At 48.3% G+C, this 16754-nt stretch overlaps 1 protein-coding gene across 1 annotated transcript in view; it reads left to right on the forward strand.

Moving 5' to 3' along the window:
* The window catches only part of ZC3H3 (zinc finger CCCH-type containing 3), a 348388-nt gene that overhangs the window by 282130 nt on the left and 49504 nt on the right, over positions 1 to 16754 (forward strand). Inside the window, exon 10 of the mRNA XM_073329955.1 lies at positions 15114 to 15298. Coding sequence (XP_073186056.1) covers positions 15114 to 15298 — 185 coding nt within the window. The remainder of the gene's footprint in view (positions 1 to 15113; positions 15299 to 16754) is intronic.

Raw genomic sequence — 16754 nt, forward strand, 5'->3', positions numbered from 1 at the left:
CTTCATATGTATAAAGCACTACATGGGAATTTTGCCAAAGGAATCTCCTGGCTAACTCTCCACGTGCACTTCTTGGAAAACATACTGCATCCTTTACGGTGGTGAGATGGGGAGTACAGGTCTTGCTTTCTTATGCCCTCTAGCTATTCCAGTCCAAGGTCTGCATGTTGGCGGAATGTGAATCTCTCAGAGCAAAGATGTGATAGTGGCCAATGGCAAGTAACGCACTGGCTTGAAAGCAAAGCGTGGCTTTCACGGCGGCATCATCCCCAAAACATATGGAGAGCAAATGTATGGTAAATAGTAGAGAGAGAACTCTCTGCTAGTGGGCGTGTATGGTAGAGCTGAATGAACCGACCGGTAAACTTTGGAGCATTCCCTCACGTAAGAGAGTGCCAACCAGCCAGGAAATGCTATGTCCATATGTGAACTAAAATAAAGGAAATAATTTCCCATTATCTTCAGAGTCAAAACTGTTCACTCCTTAGCTCCAGTTTTGATACGTCCTGCGAGTTCCCTTTCTCTCTCTTTTGGTGGAGACGGAAAGCCCAAGTCCTGAACCTTTGCCATTGTTGAAGATCCTATGGTGTTTTGTGTAGGAGGAGGAAAGTTAGCCCCGGAGTTCAGCCTAATGCCAGCTCCAGTAATCTCATTCTCTCTACATCCACTGCCATGGCAGTTTCATTTTGATACAATATTCTTGGCTTCCTGCCATAGTCTGATATGTGGATGTTTAAACAGCCTCTGTGTTCCTATCAAGAACTGGTTGCATTTCACCGGTGAGCAAAATGACCTGTGTGTAGCATTTATTTTACTTACCTTCTAATAATGTTATGAGGTTGAATGTTAGTTTTGTAAAGCTCTTAAAAACCATCTTCTGAGACTGTCTACACGACACACCATGGGCAGCAGCACAGAGGGGATGTGTAGCAACTTGCCCCAGTGAAAAGCAAGCTGCGTCCACGCTGCGGTGTAGAGTTACGTGTGTCAGTGAAAGGCTCTGGTGGGGGCAGTGCAGAAAAGCTTCAGCAGGTCCCTGCTGCCAGAGCCTTTCACTGCACGGAGGAAACACTCTGGTGGGGGAAGGCAGCTGGGAAGGGCTCAGCCTTTCCCTGCTGCAGGGAGGAAAGACTGCAGAGCAGGACACTGCACTGCTAAAAACAGCAGTGTAGATGGGGAATTAGGGTGAGCAGAGAGCCGTGTAGGGTGTGTACTCATGGCCATACCCACACCCCTATGGCGTGTCTTTACTTGCCTAAGCTGTCTCACTGGCCACATTGCTATTCACACCTGTGCTAGCAGCCCAGGTGTGTATGTACTCGACATGCCCCCCCAAAAGAAGCCTGCAGTGTAGACATACCTTGAAAGGTGTTGCAGAGGAAAATAATTTGTTCTGTAGCATTGGCTGGAGGGCACTGTCAGCTGCTACAGAGGATGGTCAGGCACCCAGCCCTGCTCACCTTGATTTTCCAACTCTCTGATTTTTGATATAATCCATAGCTTTATTCCTAGGAGCATCCTTTCCAGGGGATGGGAGGTCAGGGTGTGGATGAACCATCCAGCCTTGCTGGATAAGCACAGTGCCTGGGTAGGTCAAGAGCTGGCATTTAAATGGCTTCCAAGTGAACACCCTAATGAAATGAATGGGATATGGGAGGAATTAAACTGTGGGAAAGTCTCCCAGCAGGAGTAAAGGAAGCCCCACCATGGGACAATTAGTACAAGCCCGGAGGATGCACGGCAGGGAACAATCTTGCACTGGTTTCCTGGCTACGGACTAGATGAGCTAAGGCCTAAAGGGTTTTTTCCAGCTCTAATCTGTGTAAAGTTCATGCCCTCTCAGTGCTGCTGTTTCAGTCGGTTTGGCTGCAGGCTCAGCATTTTAACGGGGTGTCAGTGATGTCACTGTGGCTTTTGGCAACCAAAAGTGCAAGAGACTTTTTTAGTGAAACTTTAGATTCCAAGGAAATAGAGCAAAATCTGCAGGCAGCCCCAGATGATCCAGCGCTTCAGGATGCTGCATGAAAACGAGCTGCTGGAGCCTCACAACACGTCTGGTCAGGCAGGGTTTTTATCCCCCATTTTAAAGCCAGGGAACCTGGGGCACAGTGATACTAGGGGATTTGCCTAAGGCCCATGGGGAGTCTGTCAGAGCTGGGATTGAAATACATGAGTTCCTGGTTTTGAAACCCCTGATCTATTCAATAGACCATTAGAACCCTATAATTTGTGGCTGAGCAGCACCCTCCACTGTGATCTATCAAGCAAAAGCCATTGCCTCCAGACTGAGTGCTTAAAAGTACATGACAAGAGAGAGACTAAACAGCTTTGCAGAACTGCAAGGAGACTGCTGATGAACAGAGCATAACGGGTGGGAAGGGATAGCAGGATTCAGAACCCAAGGAGCCCGTAATCTGGTGTCTAATGTCCCTTCATACAGACAGTCCACCTTCAGCAAGACACAGACTGGAGCAAAGGCTTGCTAGTCTGTTGTTTAGTCGTCTTATTAAATACCTCTGTATTTTTTCATCCCCGACCCCACTAGTTAGTAACCTCCTTACCTTACTTTACTTATCTCTTAGATTTCTCATAGGATGCACTCAGGGCAGGTTCATGGCTAATTTTGCTTCAATTTATTTTAAAGCACTACAAGGATTGACTTTCCTTTCTTTCTTTTCACTGATCCACAATTGGCTGTAGTGTCCCAGCCTTCCCAAAGCACTTTTGATATTCGCCTTTTCCATCGAATTCCAGCAGCCAAAGTCTCAGGAACTACTAGTTACAAAGAAATGTCCCAGGTCATTCGAAAGCTGGGCTTCCAACTCCAAGCTGGTTTTAAACCTTTGATTTCTAGCTCCAGGGGTTCAGGAGGTAGCAGCTGCTAAAATGTTGGCATTGAAGAAGTTCTGTAAGCTGAATGGAAGGGTTCCTCTTCGAGGGATGGTCCCTGTGTGTATTCCAAAGGTGGGTGTGGATTTTATATGTCCGGCATCCTGCCTCATACCATGACTAGTGTTGTTGCAAGCTTTCACCTGGGTGAAAGGATTTGTGTCTAGTCCTGGCAACACGTAGGATCTTGCTGCTCTGTCAGCCCAGCATTGGTCTCTCTAGTGCCGTGAGACTGAGGCTTGCGAGCCACAAGTGACTCTAGTTTAATGTATCTCCTGCAGTTCTTTGCAGCATGTGATATTAAACCCCTGTGATTTAATTATGAACCAATCAGGAGGCTTTTGCTAGGTTATTAACGATACTTGGTCATTTTGCTGTGAGAATAATATATGTATGTATAAAAACTAAGTATTTCCCCTGCCATGATCATATAGAACTCTAGTAAATGAAACACTAAATTCACACAACTGTGACTCTTTTGGGTAGTGTTGATCACTAATGTGGCTGCGGAACCACTGAGGTCTGAGTTTCACTGCTCTCGTGATTCTTTTCCAGCACTAGTCCACTCTTGGAGTACAGCAAGTCCTGGAGCTCGGACCAGTGTAACTCCATTCTCCATTTTGCAGGGGGCCTGCTGCACTTTAAATGAACCACTAGGGTTATTTTTTCCTTTGTCAGAGAATCACTCTGAGGTAGAGTGAAAAACCGCTAGAGCCATCTCTGTGGATTTTACAGCGTCTGGGCTTGTAAAGTGGTTTGCTGCTGCTCTGCCTTATGTTGTTCCTGCAGGGTGTTACCCTGGTTTTCATGTTTTCAATTTCTGGCCGTTTCTCCACTGTCGCTGATATCTGTTTCATCCCAGATCCCCAGCTCTCCTGCTGTTTAACAATATCCTCTGCCTCTAGTTGATGACCTCTTTGGTTGCTTGTCAACTGCAGCAATCCCTGCTGGGCTGTAGAAACACAAAGCCCCTCTTCCCTTTCAGAGAGACACACCCTTGATCTGTCACTGCTTGTACCTGTCAAATGGAGTGCTGAGTAATTCCAGAGGTCACCAGTGGGGATTGGCCTAATACCCCAAAGTCACTTGGAAAAAAAAGCCAGAAGCTTTGTTCTGTCCTACTGAGGAGCATGTTCACGTGCTAACACGGAAGGACCTCCTTAGAGAGAGCTCAAATGCAGTTCCATTCACGGAGAAGGGAAAAGGGCCTGAGGAAATTCCATTGAGTGCAATGTGCAGATTGTAATCCTGGTTGTGGGGAAGCCTTTTGCTACTCTATGGATCTATCCCCACGAGAGGTGAGATCATATTTTGCTGTCGTTGCTAATGTGTTGTCAACCATGGTGAGGACAGAAGGTGTTCTGGTGGAGCAAGGGAATGACTTTGCTATAAAAAGATATATAGGACTTCGCTGTAAGAGAAGAGGCTGTGTAAAGATATTTGAAATGCTGCTGTGTTGTGTATTATCTAGCTCAGGTTGCTAGTGTGTATTGTTGTTTAGTATGTGTTTGTGACTCCTGAGTGCACCTGGCTACTCAAAATGACAGCAGAAGAGAAGGTAATAAACCATATTTGGAACCCAAAGGCAGAACGTAACATCAAATGGGTATAAGTAGCCCATACAGTCAGGATTTCCGCATGGTGGGCATGAACAAAGCTTGGGTGGCTCAGAGAGACGTTCATGCTTTGCTTTCCTGTTGGCAGCATTAGAAGGCTTTTTTGATTAGCACTGGCCAACTTTTCTGTTGACTCTTTGAATAAGTGAATATGTTAGCACAGAGTTTTGCTCAAAGGGAGGGGCGTTTGAATAGAGAGATGTAAATTAGGAAGATGTTAATCCACCTGACTGACTCGCCCAGCCCCCTATTTGGAAATCTCTGAAATGCTCTCTTCTTCCTTCCTGGGGCCTGCAAATTTCTCTCTCCCTCTGCTGCAGTTTGTTGTTTAACTCTGGAAACTGAGGGGGACAGTCTGTGTGAAAGATGCTGTAAAATGCTGGAGTATTATCACTGTGGGACGCAGGGCTTGGGAAGGGGCATTGTCCCTGGGCTCAATAGGAGAAAGTGTTTTTTGTCCTATGTGATACAGCTGTAGTCGGACCAATAAACATCAGTGGACTGTCGCCTTTCCACTTGGCCAGGGCTTTTGAACATGCATTCTTTCTCCCCCAAGTGCGCCCAAAGCTCAGCCCACCAGGTCCTCAAATGAACAACTCTGTGGTTGCCCTTTCCCTCCTGGCCCTGGTCTACACTAGGACTTTAGGTCGAATTTAGCAGCGTTAAATCGATGTAAACCTGCACCTGTCCACACGATGAAGCCCTTTATTTCGACTTAAAGAGCTCTTAAAATCGATTTCCTTACTCCACCCCTGACAAATGGATTAGTGCTTAAATCGGCCTTGCCTGGTCGAATTTGGGGTACTGTGGACACAATTCGACGGTATTGGCCTCCGGGAGCTATCCCAGAGTGCTCCGTTGTGACTGCTCTGGACAGCACTCTCAACTCAGATGCACAATTGTTTGCCGTTGCTCTGACGCAGGGAGAGGCGACTGACGACACGGCTTACAGGGTTGGCTTACAGGGAGCTAAAATCAACAAAGGGGGTGGCTTTACATCAAGGAGTATTTCAGGCAGGACTTCACGGAGGGTTCCAATAAGAAATGGTGCACCTAACTTATTGTTCTTATTGGAACAAGCAGGTTGGTCTGGCCTCTGATTGATACATGACTGGATTTACCGCACTGCACCTTCTCTGTGAGTGACTGCAGTGTGACCTAGAGGAATGAGTCCCCTAGACGGGGGGGCAGGGGAGGGGTTTGCAAATGAGTACAAAACAAATCTGGTCTATTTCTTGTTTTGATCCACTCCATCTATCTTTTACATCTTTGGCTGGCAGCAGATGGTGCAGAAGGACTGCATGCCATCCACATCTCATGGCTGCTCGGCAGAAGATGGTACAATAGGACTGCTAGCCATCCTCATCTCTTGCCTGCCCGGCAGAAGATGATGCAATAGGACTGTTAGTAATCCGTATCGCCTGCCTGCTCACCATAAGATGGTTCAATAGGACTGACTGCAGGACTAAAGAGAATGACTTGATCAAGTCACTCCAAATTTAGTCCCTGCGCCCATGTCTGCCCAGGCGCTTCTGATCGACCTCACACAAGTGACCAGGAGCACCTCGGACATGACGATGACGGCTACCAGTCCTATTGCACCGTCTGCTGCCACAAGGCAATGGGTTGCTGCTTCTGTGTAGCAATGCAGTACCGCGTCTGCCAGGAGACATATGGTGACAGTGAGCTGAGCGGGCTCCATGCTTGCCGTGGTATGGCGTCTGCACAGGTAACTCAGGTAAAAAGGCGTGAAACGATTGTCTGCCATTGCTTTCACGGAGGGGGGGAGGGAACGGGGGCCTGACGATATGTACCCAGAGCCACCCGCGACAAAGTTTTAGCCCCATCAGGCATTGGGATCTCAACCCAGAATTCCAATGGGCAGCGGAGACTGCGGGAACTGTGGGATAGCTACCCACAGTGCAACGCTCCGGAAGTCGACTCTAGCCTCGGTACTGTGGAAGCGCTCCGCCGAGTTAATGCACTTAATGCACTTAGAGCATTTTCTGTGGGGACACACACACTCGAATATATAAAACCGATTTCTAAAAAACCGACTTCTATAAATTCGACCTAATTTCATAGTGTAGACATACCCCTAGTCAGGTCAGCTGTAAGTTATTGTTGGTGAACTCAGGTCTGGATACAGGGCCAAGCCAGTACTGGAGGACAGGTTATTTTCACAATGGTGTATTTTTCCTCTTATGATCTGTAACCATTTTGGACAGGTAACATACTTTTTAAAGTGGTTGTTTTAATGGCTTATCTGTATATAATCAGTTGTAATGATGCAAATCCTCAGTACAAATGCTGAAATAAAAGTTGCATTACATTGAATTCATCCTTCTTAAACATGGAACAGGTACAGAGAAGGGCTACTAGGATGATCCGAGGAATGGAAAACCTGTCTTATGAAAGGAGACTCAAAGAGCTTGTCTTCTTTTGGTTAGGCGAAACAAGGCTGAGAGGAGATATGATTGCTATCTATAAATATATCAGAGGGATAAATACCATGGAGGAAGAAGAATTATTTCAGCTCAGTACCAATGTGGACACAAGAACAAATGGATATAAACTGGCCATCAGGAAGTTTAGACTTGAAATTAGACGAAGGTTTCTAACCATCAGAGGAGTGAAGTTCTGGAACAGCCTTCCAAGCAAAGCAGTGGGGGCAAAAGACATATCTCGCTTCAAGACTAAGCTCGATAAGTTTATGGAGGAGATGCTATGATGGGATAGCTTAATTTTGGCAATTAATTGATCTTCGACTATTAGCGGTAGATATGCCCAATGGCCTGTGATGGGATATTAGCTGGGGTGGGATCTGAGTTACTACAGAGAATTCTTTCCTGGATGTCTGGCTGGTGAGTCTTGCCCACATGCTCAGGGTTTAGCTGATCACCATATTTGGGGTCGGGAAGGAATTTTTCCCCAGGGCAGATTAGCAGAGGCCCTGGGTTTTTTTGTCTTCCTCTATAGCATGGGGCACGGGTCACTTGCTGGAGGATTCTCTGCACCTTGAAGTCTTTAAACCATGATTTGAGGACTTCAGTAGCTCAGGCATAAGTTAGGGGTTTGTTACAGGAGTTGGTAGGTGAGATTCTCCTGCGTTGTGCAGGAGGTCAGACTAGATGATCATAATGGTCCCTTCTGACCTTAAAGTCTATGATTCTATGATTGCTCTACAGTATTATGGTCACATGCAGCCATCAGGTTTGCAGCCTTAGGGCTTCTCTAGTTCATGCTTTGGAATATGAGATTTCTTTATGACTATGTCTGCATGGTTTGCTCACATAGTTACTGCAGCTGCATGTGCAAATGATCAGCTGGATGTCTAATTATTCATTTCCATGCTAGGTTATTGTCTCTGTGTGTGTAATTGCAATAATTGAACAGATTATGCCTGTGCATTTTTGTATGCACATACGTAAAAATGTAGCCCTAATGATATGAAGCACAACTAGGAATGTGCTAAAGAAACAATCTCTTCATGCTGATGAACTGACTAACTATCATCCAGGATCTGATCTTCCGTTTTCATTGAGACAGTTCTGAATACCTAGACGCCTCAGATCTCCTTGATGCTTGTTGGTCTGGGTGCAGACCTGAGTACAGAGAAGATGGCACATTGGTCATGAGGTGTAGTTGCTTCGAAAGCAGACCATAGCAGGAATGGATGTGGCTGTTCTTGGGTGGCTCTGTTCCTTCCTAAATGACCGTTCCCAGAGAGTGGTGTTAGGCAATTTTGCCTTATCCTCACCTGAGGTCCCACAAAGCTCCATCCTGTCTCCCTTCCTGTTCAATGGATATATGGAGCCAGTTTGGGGGCTGGTGAGGAGGAATGATCTGCAGTGCCCAGATACGCAGATGAGGCCCATCGCTACAGCCTGGTCTCTTCCAACCCAGCCAGTTCTAGCAAATGCCTTGCTCAGAATCAGGGGGATGTTTTGGGGCATGGAGGTCAGTCTGGGAAAGATCCAAGTGATGCTGGGAGCTCAAGGGAGGAATTTTTCTAAGTGTCAATTTAAACGCTTCCCCACAAGTCCCCCAGTTGACACGTCCCTTGCAGGGCTGAAAACCCAGCACAATAAGAGCTCTGAGCTAGTGAATTAGAGCTAGAAAATAAAACTGGCTGTACACAGAAAGGCAGGCTGCCCAGTCTCATTTCATTGTCCTAGCTGGAGGCACTGCAAAACCTGGGAGTTTTAATAGTAAAGGGGGGTGTTTGTGATCTAAGGAGGGGAAATTGTTTGTTAGATATGCTTGTCCTGGATCTTGCTAATCCGAAACAGCCACTGTATAAATCCATAGTGTGCCCACACCTTGAATACTGTGTCCAGTTCTGATTGCTCCATCGCAGAAAGGAAATAGTGGAACTGGAAAAGGTTCAGAGAAGGGCAACAAAGATGATCAAGGGTATGGACCAGCTTCCATACCAGGAGAGACTAAAAAGATTTGGGCTGTTTAGCTTAGAAAAGAGACAACTAAGGGGGATATGATGGAGGTCTATGAAATCATGAACGGTGTGGAGAAAGTAAATAGAGAAGTGTTGTTTACCCTTTCTCACAATGCAGAGTCCTGGAGTGACTCTTTGAGTGCTGTCCTTATGAGTATTCCACTCGTGGGGTACGTATGCACCCAAGTCAGGAGATTTAACAGCCAGTGTCCATTGGCCCACACATGTGCAGTAGATCGCCTCATGCTCTCGAGTCAAGGTATAAACAGCAGTGGGGGTTGACACCCCTTCAGTTCCTTCTGACTGAGTCAGAGCCTAGTGGCCTCTCTCTTTCATCTTTCAGAGACTCTTCAAATAAAGGTGGTAAATAGTTATTTGTTAGCTTAGTATCCTTACAGTTTTTAGTATAGTTTAGTGTTTATTTTTGGGTTTTTTTTTATTTCCCCAGAGTAGGGAATCTTTCCCTGTGGTCTGGGACTATGGCCAGAGTCCTGGACTTCAAAAACTACATCTCCTGTCCCAGATCCTGCAAAAATAAAAAGTAAATTAAAAAAAAACAAAGCAACCCTAGGCTGGAGGGTGAGGGTAAAGTGCGCAGGAGGAAGGATTTGTTAGTTCTTTTGGTGATTTCAGTACTGAAGCATAAATGCCATCACCTACCAGTCCCATCCACAGGTGCAGGTCTGGACTCAGTGACACCAACATGTCCACCCAAAGAACACGCCACGACTCGGGGTGTGCTGGTAACATTTGTGCCAACCATTGGAACACCCTCTTGCCCCCAACAGGACGCACGGATAGTTACACAGCACTGGAGGATATTTTCCTCCCCTGCCCGCAGTCTCCCCTCTTCTCTAGCCCAGCCTTCCTAAGGGACACTGCTACACTAGTCGATGATCCTACTTCGGCATCTCAGGGACCATCTCACTTACAACCATCAGACAGGATTGCTTCAGTACCAACAACTCTGCTGCTCCAACAGGAGCAATTTTCAGGTTCAGATGGATCTGACTAGTCGATCCCTCCTTCATACCCCCTGAAGAGAGCCAAGTCCAGACAGGCGATCCAGGACTCATGGTCATTACCCTCATGGACATGACCTCCCTGGGGACCAATGGTTCTCCATTCCATGGAGTCCTCCTCAAATGGTTGGCCCCTCTTTCTGGCCCTTTTGGGGGCCATGGGATCCCTATACCAGATGTCCAGGACCCACTCAGTAATCTTTACCACTCCTCTCCTATGCATCAACAACTGGTTCCGTCAGTGTATGAGGAGGAGGATGTCGAACCGGAACCGCAGGTACTGATGGTTCTGACAGGAATCTCCTCTTCTCCAGATGATGCTGTCTCTCTTTCCCTATCCCCACCAAACAACCGTAGACAGCATCAGGACTTATTACAGAGTTGCTGGTGGTCTCCAGATATCTCGGGAAGAAGTCCCAGACCCACAGCGCCGACTGCTGGACATTCTGCAGCCTCGGAGCCCAGGTAAGGTGGCTCTCCCAGTCAACGAGGCCCTATTGGAACAGTGAGCTTAGTGTGGTGCACCCCAGCATCCTGTGCCCCTACACCTACAAAGGCTGAGCGGCTCTGTGAAATGTCATTGCAGCAAAGGGGGCTGAATTTCTGTTCTCCCACTCTGCTCCCAACTCCCTGGTGGCACAGGCTGCTACGGAATGTAAGAGGTCTCAATACCTAAGAATCACCCCACCAGACAAGGGGTCCCAGAAACTGGACCTCTGGGAGAGAGAAGTTTTCTCCTCTGCGGGCTTGCAATTCCCCCTTGCCAATTACCAGGCCCTTCTCTCCAAATATGACTTTAATAACTACTGTAGGCTGACGGCCTGTTAAGACAAACTTTTTTCTCTGATGATGGAACCCGCTTCCTCTCCCTCTTAAAGGAGGGCAAGCTAGTGATGAAAACAGCTCTTCAGGCTGCAGTTGATACAGCAGATACAGCATCCAGGAACTTGGCCACTGGTATTGTTATGAGAAGGATTAATGGTTGCAATCCTCAGGCTTCCCCAGAGAGGTACAGAACATTATTCCAGATCTTCCCTTTGACAAGTCCAACCTCTTTAACAAGAAGACTGATGACTCTCTCCACTCATTAAAGGACTCAGGGTCTGCCCTCTGCTCCCTGGGCCCCAAGGAGGATGCATAAGAGACAGACCTATAAACCAAGACCACCACCACCACCTCCTCCTTCTCCTCATGCATCCTTCTACCAGCGTCCTGCTGAGCCTCCTCATAAGCAACAGAGGCTCAGAGGCCTCATGTTTTGGCCCCTCTACCACCACGACTGCAACCCATTTCCAGCCTGCTGCTAGGGGCCACTTTTGATGTTTTATTTGAGTCCTGCTTACCCTCTCTGTGCCTATCACTCCAAGGTCATATGGCAGTGTGTACTTAGGTGAGAGCCTTTGCCAGCCTTCATCTGTGTTGCCTGCAGGCCTGGCTCAATTCAGTCTACTCACTCCACAAACACCACATCAATTCCAAGGTGACCATTCCCACCAGGATCATTGTCTCCTTGGCTTGGTGGTCCCCTGACAAGGTACAAGTGGGAGTTCCCTTCTCCACTCCACTCCCAGTGCCACCATGGTAACAGAGGTGTCCCTTCTGGGGTGGAGTGCCTACCTCAACAGTCACACTGCACAGGGCACGTGGACCACGTAGGAGGCAGGCTACATATCGACATCCTGGAGCTGCAGGCAATCCCCTTCGCATGCAAGGCCTTCCTCCCACTCCTTGTCTCCCTTCACATCCAAGTGATGTCAGACAGCATCACTGCCGTGGTCTACACAAACAAACAGGGAGGAGCGAGATCTCCTTCGTCTGGAGGCAGCTGGGCTTTGGGTGCATTGGGCCCATTGGGTGCATGGTGCATTGGGCCCATCACCACCATCCAGGCAGCATACAGCATGGTTATTCACAGCTGCTTAGCAGGTGACCTCAGCCGCCACTTCTCAGCGGACCATGAGTGGGAAATCCATGACTCCGTTTGACTGACATCTTCACGCGGTGGGGCACACCTCTGTGGGACCGCCTTGCATCGCAAATGAACAAAAACCTCCCACTATGTTCCAGGGAAGCCATAGGCCACAACTCCCAAGGCAGCACTCTCCTACTCTCGTGGACAAGCGGTTTCGGATATGCCTTTCCTCCCATCCCCCGGCTCCCACAGGTGCTGAGAAAGACATGACATGACCGGGCCTGTGTCATGCTTCAAGCTCCTTGTTGGCCCAGGTAGTTTGGGTTCCCAGAGCTTCTGTCGGTGTCAGCCCACCCTCCGGTCAGGATCCACCCCTTCCCAGATCTCCTCACAAAGGACAGGGGCAGGGGCAAACACCCCAGTCAGAGCTCTCGTGCCCTGGTGTTTGGTGGGCATTGGAAGTAGATTGCTCTTGTTCTCCTCTGTCCAGGCTATACTTACCCAGAGTAGGAAAGAATTGACCAGAACCTGTTGTTCGGCTAAATGAAAATGCTTCTCCACCTGAATATAGCACAGTCAGCCTCAGTCAGTCCCTCAAGCATCCTGATTGTTTTAGATTACCTCCTGTCTCTAAACAAGTCTAGTCTCTCAATCAGCTTGTTATGAGTCCGCCTCATAGCCACTCGTGCCTTCCTCCCTCCAGTAGACAGGCACTGTCTTCACGCACCCAACTATGCTCAGTTCATGAATGACCTCACCAAGGCCTTGCTGCCAGGTGTTAAACCCACACTACTATGGGATCTTCATCTTGTGCTGTGAAAACTTACTACGCCTCCGTTTGAACCCTTAGTCACATGTTCCACATCCCACCTATCCATAAAGGTGGCACTTCTAGTGGCCATCACTTCAGCTAGGAGGGTCAGCAAACTGGGAGCCATCAGAGCAGCCCTTCCTTTCACAGTATTTCACAAGGACAAAAGTATCCCTTTGCCATCACCCTAAATTTCTACCCAAGGTTGTGTCCAGATTCCCCCTTAACCAGTGTATTTAGTTACTTGTCATTTTCCCCAATCCCCACGCTTCTCCCTCTCTTGACATCAGGAGTGCACCAGCCTTTTACCTGTAAAGAACCAAACCCATCAGAAGCTCTCCTTCGTTGCTGAAAGATCCCGTGGCCAAGCTGTCTTCTCTCAAAGAATTTGTATGTGTTTTTCAGGCTGTATTATCGAGTGCTACAGGCTAGCTCACATCCTGCTTCCTGGTGGTATAACAGCCCACTCCACAAGAGCACAGGCCGCCAGGGTAGCCTGCCTGCACGAAATCCTGCTGCAGGACATATGCAGCGCAGCCACCGGGGGCTCCATACACGTTTGCTAGACACTATGCACTGGTCCAGGTCTCTGCTACGGATGCAATGGTGGGAACTGCAATTGCAAGCATCTTTGCTGCCAGCCTCCTGGCACCCACTTCCAGTCTGAGTACTGCTTGCCAATCATCCACGTGTGGAATACGCTTAGGGACCAGCACTTGAAGAAGAAATGGAGGTTACCGTGGTCCCTGTCTGTACTCCACTACCTGCTCTCCACTACCTTTTGGATCTGGTTGGATTTGCAGTAAGAAGAGGAACTGAGAGGTTGTCGACCTGCACTGCCTCTTATACCCTTGCTTGGGATCACGAGATGTACTGTGCACGTGCAGGCCACTGGATGCTGCTTGTTTAAAATCTCCAGACTCGGCATGTGGCACGTATGTTTACCCCATGTGTGCAATACAGTTAGGAACCACATATCTCAAAGAACTTTCAGTTACGGTAAGTAACCTCCAGTCACCTGGTGAAATTAACAGGCACCAAAGCAGCAGATATAATACAAACGAGGAAATACTTTTTCACACAACACACAATTAACCTGTGGAACTCATTGCCAAGGGATGTTGTAATGGCCAAAAGTGTAACTGCGTTCCAAAAATAATTAGCTAAGCTCATAGCGGAGAAGTCCATCAACGGCTATTAGCCAAGATGGTCAGGGAGGTAACCCCGTGCTCTGGGGTGACCCTAAAACTCGGACTGCCAGCGGGGAAAGACAGGAGTGGATCGCTCCAAATTACCCTGTTGTGTATTCTCCCCTTGAAGCTCTGGCATTGGCCACTGTCAGAGGGAGGATACTGGGCAAGATTGGTCTGACCCAGTGTGGCCGTTCTTATATGAAACACATGGACTGCATCTCTATTCCTGCAAACGCTGGAGATAGTTCACGTTGTCCATGGGGCTTAGCCAGGCTCCTTGCACCAGATTCTCTGCCTCCGGTGGCACAGAAAGCGCCACTACTCAGCACTCCCCACCTTATCCACTACCATCCCTGCTTGTAAAGCATATTTGGGGCAGCAGTGAGCCAAACCTCCCTCTCCACACACCTAGAGGATTAATATCTGGAGTTCTGCTCCCGGAATGAGACTAGCCTCTCAGGAGCTGCAGAAAATCTGCCATGGAAATCAGTCAGCTCCAGGAAACCCAGTGTGCCTTCTCTTCTGGACAGCCTAGATTCGGCCTGAGACTTTCCACTTTTAGCATCTCAGCTCTAAATGGGGCCACAAACCCAGCTTTGTTCAACTTCCTGCTTGATTTTCTGATGGTATCAAGGTTCCCTACAGCAACATGTCTATCCAGGCCCTCATTTCGGACTGTATTCCTGATCTTTGATCTACCCACATTGCCTCAACCTCTCATTGCCCATCCCTTTGAACTATTCCCTGTATTTTCTTCTCCGTAAAGACGGGCTTCCAGGCCACAGTCTCCTTGGCCAGAAGTCTCTGAAATCGTTGCTCTTAGAAGGCTCAAGCCTTCCTGCATGGACAAGATGCGTATTCCCAAGGAATCCCTCAGCAGGTTAACTCTTCAATACCTTCCAGTAAATCACTCAGAAAATCATTTCAATGACTAGGCATTTGGAACCCAGTGGACAAGTCTGAGCTGCCCACCAGATTTGCAGGAAAAGAGGGACAGCGCTATGTCTTGGCCTGAAGAAAGGAAATCATCAGGTAACTCATGTTCCATTTTCTTTAGTGATCTGTTGGTGCCACCTGAAGGAAACAGCCTTTATTAATTAGCATTCCTTGCAGATAGATTGCAGAGCGAGTAGTGGCATTATGTTTGTTCACATCTCTGTATGTAGCTGCAGTGCCAGGATGTTTTTCACAGATTTGTGTAATTTTCTTTTCAGTGCAAGAAGAAACACACACTGGTGTGCCCAGACTTTTCCAAGACCGGCATCTGTCCGAAGGGCGCCCAGTGCAAACTCCAGCATCCCCAGAGAAAGCATCACCCCAGACAGCCCAGCACCGCAGGTGACTCCAGCCAGAGCAGGTCATCACCGAAGTGGAGGAGGCTGGGAGAGGAGACAGTGAGGTAAGGGGAGTTAAAACACTCCTATTCTTTCTTTTGCATAAATCCCTTTCGTCTGTGGTTCATAGAGGAACAATCAGGGCTCCTCTTCATCTGCACATGGTGTGATGCATTTACCCTGTAGTTTCAGGAATCTGGCTGTATCCTGTTTCTTTGGGGGTTTTTTTGGCTAAGCTAATTTCCTGAATGTCGTCAATTCAGATTTGCTCTGGTGCCTGAAATTCAAGCTGCGCCTTTTGAGTTCTGACCATCACAGCCCAAACGTCAGGACACCCCTAGCCATTTTGTCAAAGGTACCACAAGACTTCAGAGACTACCGCTTGCTCTTTAACTCTGCAGGGCTGAGAGCAAAAAGCTTTGTTGGAGGTGCTGGGCTAGTGACTGTATGTCTAACAGGGCTGAAAGTGCTTTATACAAGGTGTGTAACAGATTGGGGCTGCTGCTATGGCAACCTTGACAGATCCTCTCAGCCAAGTCCAGTCAGTGCTTGGGCGGGAGACATCCAGGAAAGCTGCCCAGGAAACAGCTGCTGATTAGTAGCTCTGAGTTAGCACTGACCCCAACAGGCAGTGTGCTACTAGAGTTACTGTCTTTCAGGAGAGAGGTAAAACTGGCCCCCAACCACCTGTAGTTAGGAAACACCTGACCAGGGTTCAGGAATATTGGCTCTGATGTCCTGGCTAATTATTTTCTGTCCACCTATACTCTTGGAGCTCCAAGTGGAGGCTGTATTCTTTGCTTTCCTGTCCTCAAACCGTAGCACCCCTGTGAGCTGTTACTGGCTCCCTCCCTGGAGTGGGGCTTTGTTTCACCAATGGGTGAAGTGCTCCCTGTGTGTCTGTAGTTTATGTTCTGCAGTTTGGGCACATTGGCATCTTCGCCTGGAAGGTGCTTGAGAACTGTTCCGGCCCTGAGCAGAGGTGGCGAGTCTTGCCAAGCTATCCAGTACTTTCTTCATGTGTATCAGAGTCTCTGGGCTCCTGAAGTTCAAAACTCTCCCTGGTTTAGGACCCAAGCCAAGTTTGCACAGAGTTGTGCGGAAGTGGAAGGCCTGTGTGTTAACTCAATGCCCCCACCATGCCACCGCTTTTACCGCACACCCGTTGCAGCCCACTTCTTCCTGAAAGGCAGGGTGACCAGCTCAGCTTCACTTTCCTCTTGTCACCAGTGTGTCCGATGCACGTGGGTGTCCAGAAGTCCCTGCTCCTGCCGCGAAGGTGTCAAACACCAACTCTGTGCTGACGGCATCTCCCCACTGTCAAGCAAGTTCACGCAGCAGGACAGCTGTGCCCCCTGAATCCGGGTCCGGTGCACTCTCATGTCTGGGCTCATTTCCACAAGTGTTCGGACAGCGTCTATTCTGCAGGCCTCTTCTCTCCCTGTGGGAAATCTCACGCTGTCAGGCCAAACCCACTGCCACCTTTATTGTTAGGGATGAAGGAAAATGAGCTCTACAACC

This window comes from Lepidochelys kempii, chromosome 2, assembly GCF_965140265.1.
Source record: "Lepidochelys kempii isolate rLepKem1 chromosome 2, rLepKem1.hap2, whole genome shotgun sequence".
Classification (NCBI taxonomy): domain Eukaryota; kingdom Metazoa; phylum Chordata; order Testudines; family Cheloniidae; genus Lepidochelys; species Lepidochelys kempii.